Here is a 9,185-nt window from a genome sequence, read left to right as displayed (position 1 = left end):
ATGTCTTAGTGAGAGCCTCCAGACTTTCAAAGAATTTTCTCTGGTCAGTCCCCTAAAAAGTCTGCAGAAAGTCCGGGGGACCAGATGAGAGATCACAGCAGGGGATCCTCCGCAGGATTCATCAGGATCGAGTGGGCACGATAATGAAAAAGCGGTGCCGTACAAGTAGAAGACACCTTCAAAAATATTAAGTGAGCTTTTGGTGAGAAGAGCTGACACAAGTGTCGATGTGCAATAAACAAAAACAAGTGATCTTGCGAAATCTGGAGAAAGTCCGGACCCAATTCTGCAGACAAAATAAATGATTCCCTGCAAAATCTGGGTAAATGTAAAAAAAAAAAAGTACCGTTAAAGAAAGTGAAAAAAAGTCCTAGATCCACACTAAAAGGGAAAGGTTCTTCCATGACCCATACATTACACTTCCACCAAGTATCTTGATACTATTTCCATTAGTTTTTGCATAATCTTGCTTACAAAACAACAAACAGACGGGTGAAAACATAACCTCCATTGCAGGGGTAACATCAAATGAAAACGAAAAACGTGATAGAACAAGACTTTATTGTTGGGTTGAAGTTAGACAAAATAAATGCTGTAAAATGCGCAGCAATACAAAAGAGTTAAACTGCAGTTGAATTAAATCCTTAGAGCCCCAGGGCATCTTTCTGCACATTGCAACCCAACAGTGTGTTTCCAGCTTCCACACACTTTGATGGTGCTGGAAAAAAACAAAGAAAAACACAATACAAATCATCAGGAGCTAATGTTACCTGGCATGCATTGTTAAAAACAACAGATTAGCTCTTAATATTATGATCATTACCGTTCTGAGCACGAAGCCAGGACACAGCCTTCATAGCCAGAAGCTCCCACTCTTCCTTTGCATCCATCTTGAAGCCATGAAGCCAGATCAGAGCCAGAATGGTGGCCCACACTGCCTGGTTCACCTAATTCAGCAAATATATATTTTAAAAATAATCACTTTCAAATGAACAACTTTATATGATATCACTGCATAATTTTAAAACAAGAACCCCTTATTCATTTGTGTCATAATTTTTGATAATAACACACCAATGGAGGCTTTGTGTTCTCCACCTCCTCGCTGGTCTTTCCCAGTACAGCAGCCAGATCCGGATCAAGCAACCAGCAGCCAGATGCCTTCTGCAGGGACACCAGCTGCAGCAAAGGGTCTCTGGGTGGCTGTATGGATAGGGTGCAGTCATTTTCTCCAAGACTTGAGTCTGAAGAAAAAAAGAATACGAACATCTATCCATTTATCCCATAGCTACATCACTTAATCATTGAGGCTTTCATATCTCCATCAAGATCCATGAATTAGTGTTGAAAAACATCTCTTAATGTTCCAGGAGAAGACAGACCAAAACATAACCCCCTTGCTGTAGGTAATGATTCACTTGTTTCTGCCTGATCAAAAATGCCTACAAAAGACTACAAAATGCATTAGTCTACTCACTAGAGGCTACTACAGGGATACCAGTCTGATGAAGGCAGAGTAAATAAGAACAAAATACATCATTAATGGAGGTTTGGCAGGTTTGGTCTACTTACAAGTTGAATCATACATGGAGCTGGACATCCCATCCTGTCTTGGAGCCTGATGGGGGGCAGCTCTCATTCCCAGCGAAGATTTTTTTGGTTTCCCCACAGCTTGGAAATTCTTCTTGATACCAGGAAAAAAGCCGCCAGACTTTGCTTGAGAACTTGCTCCCTTCTTACAAGCTACTGGGAGAGCAGAGTGGTGTGACAATAAATCCACTGGCCATCACTCTAATGGTGAGGCAAGATGTCACCCAGCACAATGACATAGCTCTTTAATGCGGGACAATGACAAATCAAGATGTACATTTCTCAGCTGGTGAACAAAATATATATGAGAAACAAATGGTTCTTTTGCATTTTAAGTACACAGATGTGTTTTATGTGCAGCTCCCATTCATGAGGACTTTGTTAATAGTAGAGCAGCCTCATTTTGAACAACCCTTTAGCCCTTATCTCTGACTCCTGATCTGACACTACTCAACATCATCAGTATCATCATTATCATTAGTATTAACGGGTGCTATATATCATTATATGCTATATATAAATAAATATTTATGCTCTTTTCCTCCAGCCTCTTCCTTGAGACAGGTGGATGCTCAATTTGAGTCTGGATCTCAAGGTTTCTTCCTGTTAATGAGGGAGTTTTTTCTCTCCACAGTCGCCAAGTGTTTGCCCGTATGTAAGGTCTCGAACTTACTATGTAAAGTGACTTGAAAGAATGTATGTTGTGATTTGGTACTATACAAATAAAGTTGAATTGAATTCAGCCTTGTACTTACAGAGGTCCTCAGGTAAGTCGTCATACTGCTGACAATCCATGTTACCGCCACCCAGCACTAAGGGCATTAAGATTAAGAGAAATTAAAGCAGTCAAGACAAAAACCAACCTCACAAAATGTGTTGTTTTCTTCAATCTTTACATCAATTTACTGTTTGAATAGAAACAATGTCTGTGTGTATTACTCACATTTCCCTCCGATTGGATGCGTGTATTCTTCAAGGAATAAGAAGTTTGAGGTTGAGTGAACAACATGAGAATTAGTGAATAAAAAACAGTGAGTAAACTACTGGTTTCTGAGCTCATTTATAAAACTCACAATAAGTTAAAGTGTACTTAAAATAGGGGGATGTGCTAGATTCAAGTCTAACCTACATGGGCTCCCCCTCACTACAGGCAACACCACAGAAGTATAGCGTTATTATGGCAACACACACAGGACCAACAGCATAGACACTGGTCAAAACGTCTTGAATCATCAAACCCTTGGTATCCGTTTTTCCTTTGCTATTTGAAAAAACTCCTTACTAGGTATGGGAACATATCTGCACACCACAGGTCCTTTAATCGGCTCGCTGTTGCCTTTGTTGACAGCGATGAAGGCCGTGAAGGAGCTGCTCACTCCTGATTGGACACTGAGCTCCACCACCATCCCCTTCACTCCTTCATCTTGCTGTCCTCTGTGTTCACTCTCCTCTGTCTCTAGGGAGCGGATCAGAGTCCGAGCACCCAACCTGTGGACTGTTAGTCTGCAGACAGAAGAGTGAACACGGAGCTAAAACGTCTTATGAGGTCTAAAAACATCAGATTACTTTTCAGTATAAATACATAACATTTATGTCATTACTGCTACATTTTGACTTTCTTATTAATGAGCTACACAAAAAGTCAGTGGTGAACATGAACCCTAGATTTTAGAGATGTAAAGTTACCATTGTAAGTTTTGATTCCTATGGAACGAAAAAGAAGAATCTTTATTGATAGAAATAGAAATGTGTCACTCACTGTGCTGAAACATTTCAAATTTATAGATGAATAATACCATCAAGTCTTTTGTTTTGTCACTAAGTGGAGTTAACGACATGTAACAGTGTTTCTTGTATTCAAAAACATCCTGTTTCGTACAGCTTGGTGCATTTTCCAGCTATTCAAGTTAATTTATTCTATCTTAATGACTCAAAATTTGTACCCAACGTCCTCTGCAGGTTTGAGAGGGAAACGGAGCTGGCTCTGAGAGGGATGACCTGCCAGGCTGTACTTCACTGTCACACAGCCCTCTGCTGCCTCTGAACTCTGAGTAATATTAAGAATTGAATGTTATACATGGTATTCTTACTGATGAACATTTAATGATGTATAATAATATGCAGAGCAGAGAGGTATTTCATTATAGGATGGTGCTGCACCCACCTGTCCGGTGATCTGGGCATAAATCAGTGACCTTCGACCCTGGTAAAGGGCTGTGATTGGTTGTGAGAGAACAGTGACAGACACTCCTGGAGGCAAATCCCATGTGACTGAGATGTCTACCAAAGTTGGCTGCAGAGCGTATCTCAGCGACTGCATCACCTGATGGGGAAAATACAGTTTCCAAAAGTAAACAGAAACTGAAGCTGCTTTCAGACATGCACTGAACTCCAGAGATCCTCCAGACAATCTGTGGAGTTTCACAGGCCAGTCCCCTAGAAAAAGTCTGCAGGCAGCAGAAGATCCTCGGCAGGATTCACTGCAAGCTAGTGGGACTGTTGATGTTGTTTCTAATGCTCGACAAATGCAAAAATTAAAGAAAACAAATATTTCAGGATAAAAAAGTGGAGCCATGAAAGATACAGACAAATATGTCAAGAGAGCTTTTGGCGATAAGGAGCAACATTAGTGTTGATGTGCTGATTTATACATCATGTCCTGCCTCAGCCTGCTGCACCACCCATCACCTGAACACTGGAGATTTCTGTGTTGTTTTGAATGTGCTTGAGCAGAGAATCTCCTGCTGCATTGTTCATGTGTGAAAGGCAAACTCCTGAGAGAGGCAGTACCCAACTCTCCAGACATCCACCAGAGATCATGTCTGAAAACGGCTTGAGCTTTAACTTACTGAAGCCATGATTTGTAATGAGTTGTTTCAACAGTTTGTAACTCAACAGCTTTGCCATATCTTACTTTGGGTTGCATCTTGTCAGTTCCTGTGATGAACTGAGCATGACCTCCTCCTTCCTTGGCCAACCCATTGATAAGAGCAGAGCTGGCCCCTTCTCCGATCCCAAAAGAGAAACACCTACAATACAGATGTAAACAGTTTTACAGACAGCACTACAACATGGGACACACTGTGAGCAGGACTCTGTGGTTTCACCTGTGGAAATCTGAATTCTTCTTCACCAGATTGATCACTTCTTTGGTGTTGCACACATCTCCGTCAGTGAAGACAAAAAGCTGAGGAGGAGAGTTTTGACAGGAGTTACTGTACATACCAGCACACCCAGTAACATTCAGAGTCTTGTACACAGTTCTGTAAGAGCATTGTTAAGATGCCTCTCTAGTAACACAACTGGTTTTTATGGTGGAGTCAAATAAAACATGTTGGTATGAACGTTAAAGAAACAGTCCTGTTGGTTCAGATTTGAACATGCTTAAATAGAAAAAGACATTAGGAAGTCTGTGCTGATATGACATGCATGTTAAACAATATGAAGAAAAATTATATAAATAAATAATTACATAAACAAATGAATTAATAATACAGTTTGCGATGGAAAGAACATTTCTGAATGAGTGAATTGATTTATTTCTACATTTATTGAATTATTTCTGTATTTCTTTAGGGTTAACTTAGCGTACAGCCAGATTGGTTATAGCAGTGTGATCATCAGATCTAAAAAGTCTTTGTTTGCCAGTATAGGAACAAATAGAGAAATAGCCTTTATTTGTTGATACTGGTGTAATGTTCTTTGTGGGTTTGTGTGTATGTGTGTGTGTGTGTGTTTATTTTTGTGTGTGTGTGTGTGTGTGTGTGTGTGTGTGTATTACTTGTCTAGGTTGATTAGGAATGCAGCGCTGGCTGAAAATATGTGTGAGGGGGTTCAGAATCTCTGTTCCTCCCAGATCCGCTTGCATCGCTTCGACTATCTTCAGAGCCTCTTCTAAGCTCTTCTCACTGTACTCCACACTCTTACTGCCATCACACACATACATGTACACATGCAAACACACATTCACAAGCATTAACAACAAGGACAGGAAGAGATCTGTTGTGTGGATGTGAGGTGACTTACGGGAAGATGTGTTGAAAGCTCGAGCCAAAACTGTAGATGTTGAAGTAGCAGCCCATTGGTAAGCTCTTCAACAGGAGCATGAGAGTATCCTGAGGAAAGCAGAGAAAAGATGGTGAAGAAAACTGTGTGTGAGTCACTATGAAAGGTTTGATGACAGATAAACTTGCTGAATACCTTTGCACTGGCAATTCGATTTTCTGTTTGCTTGATGTCACTTTTCGGACAACCCATACTCCCAGATCGATCCAGTAGGAGCACGAACTCTCCACATGAGGCGAGTGAAGACATCACAGACTGGGGGAACTCAGGGTACAGGCTCAGCATCACGACTGGGTCACCCATCAGACTCCCTGAAACATCATTTATTCCAACATGTCTGATGATGAGGATGAACAACTCCCAATGTCGGGCAATAACAACCTGACTAGTTTTCACTCACCAGGTTCAGCAGAGGCCTGTCCTGCCTCCACCACAGCAGTGGGCTGGTGAGCATCTTTGTAATAAATCAGCAGCTCAACATCTCTGTCAAACTTGTGTCCTGCAGCCAACTTGACCTGCAGTTCACAAAGCACACTCATAAAAATCAACACAGTTATATACGTAGCTCTCAGTGCTGAGGAACAACCACACACAGCAGACATGGGAGCAGTCTTCCTACCGTGGCCTGGGTCTGCTCTGTGTTGACATACTGGAGAGGCTCCAGAGAGGAGCTGGACTCTACTTTAGAGACTGGACGAGGAGACGACACTCGGACAGAAAAAGACAGACTGTAGGGAACCAGAGAGGCTGGAACAGAGGTCACCTGCACACTGGCACCTTCACTACCTTTAATTAGAAATGATCAAAAATGCATTATATTTCATTTAAGCAAAATCTCAGTAAAAGGCACAGGGCAAACTAAAACAAGATGCTAGTGGCTATTCAAGGATGGCTGTGTATAGCCATTAAACTATGTAGCATGCTGACTTCATGTCCTATATTATTATGCTGGCATTTGCTGGCTGTTGGTAACAAAGCAAAGCACTGGACAAATGGTGATTCATCCTCCAGACACGATTAATATGTCATATGTAATATGACATTTCACCAGATGCCAAACAACTGACTGACATTGCCATTGTCATCTCTCGGGCCATGCAGCTGTAGCATGTCCAAAAATAAGAAAAATGTACTATCAAATCCTAAGTTATGTGAAAACCCAGAGCCATGCATGACACCATATCAGGCCTCTTTCCTAGTACTACTGTGGCGGCTGTGGCTGAGGAGGTCCATTCTGCATTCCAATAGGCAAGGAACTGAAGACCAAATTGCCCCTGACTGCTGTGTCGGCATTGTATGAATGGTGGGCCTAAAGAAGTGCTGAGTGTATGAATGGGTGAATGCAACTTGTACTGTTCAACGTCATCGGTTGATAAGACTCGAAAAGTGCTATATAAATACAGTCCATTTACAATAATGCCAACTGACATGCATACAATCATGTCACATGGTAATTGACCGTTTCAGTAAAATGGTTCAAAGTGCTAGCTGGCCCTCCTACCTTGAGGTTGGTAGCGAGGGTTGAGCACAGCAGGCAGACAAAACCTCAGCCCCTCGTCCGCCTGCACAGCCAGCTCAGTGACGTACTCCAGCCTGAGGGAGGCGCTCTCTCCTGGAGGCAGACTGCCCACACTCAGAGTGAATATATCTGGACTCTGCTCGCTCTCCTTTAACAGGAAGGCCTGCTGTCCGGAGCTCAGCACATCATCATACTCCTCATGAGCCTGAGGACACAGACGACACACGTGAGCAACATTCTCTGTGTTTTACTTTAAGATCTGTTTTTTAAGATCCATCACTGTGAGTGAGACGTCACTGTCCAGCTCACCTTCTGTTTCTCCTTAACCACAGCTACAAGCTGTGTCTGTCCAATCTGAGCACTGAAGTGACAGACAGCAGCGTCTCCAGGCAGAGGGAAGACAAAAACAGCCTCCAGAGGTTTGTCCTCCTTGTTCTCGTAGTTCAGAGTGGAGACCACTGTCGCCACATGGTCCCTCACCTCCAGCTCCACCTCAATGCTCTTCAGGGGAACTGAACGGCAAACAGATGTAAACACAGTGAACTGGAACAGATTTCCTGAACAGAAATTTTCGATTCCCTTAAAGCAAAAATATGTATATTTTACTTTGAGGTTTAAAGTTGTTTTAAAAAACCCTCTCCTGCCACCCTAAAGCCCCAAAACACACACTTGCATGGACAAATATCAGCACATACCAGACAAGATATTCACACTCCCCTTAATGTTTATGCACATACAGAGAAATCAACAATGAGGCAATAAATTATCAATAATAAAAATCAATGAATCAATAAATGTCTTAGCCTCAGTACTAGACAACAGAAGGTACTGGAGCTGAATTTCAGGTCTTCAAATTACGCATCCAGTTGTATCAGAGCCCAAACACCCAAGGTTAAAATTATCAAATCTTCAACCAAAAACAGAATCAATCACTGAGAATGAGGCAACTGCTCTTCAAATATTAGTCAAATCGATTTGTGGTTCCTGCAAGCTAATAGTTAAAAATGAGGTAACTGTTATAAAATGTACAGGCCAGTCTAATGTGTGAGGCCGTTGTTTAGAAAGAAGAGTTAGCAAATCCACTTTCTGGGGGATTAAAACATAAAGAAAATATTGGTTGTACAGTAGGACAGCTGTGTACCTTGCTTCTTGGTGTCAGTTAGTAGACCACAGTAGTCCATTATGTCACTTTAGCACGTCACACAGTCAAGCTAGCTCTCCCTGTGAAAAGACAGACAATGCGAGTGTCAGAGACACAGCGAGACACACCGGGACACACCGGGACACAGTGGACAAGAGAGAACCTGAAGGCTCATTCTGTGAGGTCAGGGGAGGAATTTACCTGTCTGTGATTTTTGGTAATTGAAGGTCTGTGGTTGTCTGTGGTCTCTCTCGAGTTACGTTTCAGCCACTGAAGCGGCGGTTGAGAAGAGGGAACATAGAGTAACGGTTTTTATTTCCACCAACGGTTGTCGTAAAACTTCAACGGTCGAGTTTACAATAGGACAAATCCTTTTTCTACTTCCGGTTTCTGACCAACTCCCAAGGAGTGGCTGACACACACACACACACACACACACACCTCTCACTCTCTCTCATCGTATCAGCCATTTTAACTGTAGCCGAGTGTTTCATCAGCTATGATGGAGGCAGCAACAGTTTGATAAGGACATGAACAATGTGTCTGGACAGTTTACCTGTTTTACTTTTTCACTGCGAGTCAACACCTCGCTCCCTAAGCAGAACTTCCGTCGGTGACCCCTCAGAATAAAAGTCCCATACAGCTACACTAAATAAAATAACTTACATAAATTACTCTTAAATAGCCAAACGTTGCTCTATAAAAAAACCTACCTGGATATTGTTGATGATAAAAATGCATGCTTTACTTCATTAGCTATATATTGTTTGTTGTGTGTCTTTTTCCGTCTCCTGTATAAATATTTGTGAAAATGGGGAAACCGTGATATTTCCTCTGACAAGAATAGTGGCACCAAAATTTCAGATTGGA

At 41.9% G+C, this 9,185-nt stretch overlaps 1 protein-coding gene across 2 annotated transcripts; it reads right to left on the bottom strand.

Annotated features, from left to right (window-relative positions):
• Positions 1 to 544: 544 nt before the first annotated feature.
• On the bottom strand, positions 545 to 8,676 carry LOC109634427 (von Willebrand factor A domain-containing protein 5A-like). 2 transcript variants are annotated; one of them, XM_069534472.1, is made up of 20 exons: positions 8,517 to 8,676; positions 8,316 to 8,395; positions 7,484 to 7,686; positions 7,157 to 7,379; positions 6,275 to 6,441; positions 6,056 to 6,170; positions 5,791 to 5,966; positions 5,617 to 5,705; positions 5,372 to 5,516; positions 4,698 to 4,777; positions 4,505 to 4,619; positions 3,755 to 3,913; positions 3,534 to 3,637; positions 2,873 to 3,093; positions 2,534 to 2,560; positions 2,346 to 2,402; positions 1,573 to 1,746; positions 1,075 to 1,244; positions 824 to 947; positions 545 to 718 (listed from the first exon to the last, which is right to left on the bottom strand). In XM_069534472.1, the coding sequence occupies exons 2-20, from the start codon at positions 8,353 to 8,355 to the stop codon at positions 645 to 647; spliced, it is 2,463 nt and encodes an 820-aa protein (XP_069390573.1). In that variant the 5' UTR covers positions 8,356 to 8,395; positions 8,517 to 8,676; the 3' UTR covers positions 545 to 644. The 2 variants fall into 2 exon arrangements, with proteins under 2 accessions (XP_069390573.1, XP_069390574.1); XM_069534473.1 differs by having other exon boundaries at positions 1,573 to 1,743.
• Between the last annotated feature and the right edge of the window lie 509 nt (positions 8,677 to 9,185).

The sequence above is a fragment of the Paralichthys olivaceus genome, chromosome 11 (genome assembly GCF_024713975.1).
Source record: "Paralichthys olivaceus isolate ysfri-2021 chromosome 11, ASM2471397v2, whole genome shotgun sequence".
Classification (NCBI taxonomy): domain Eukaryota; kingdom Metazoa; phylum Chordata; class Actinopteri; order Pleuronectiformes; family Paralichthyidae; genus Paralichthys; species Paralichthys olivaceus.
Note: the sequence above shows the minus strand (reverse complement) of the source record. Positions and strands in the feature narration are given on the sequence as shown.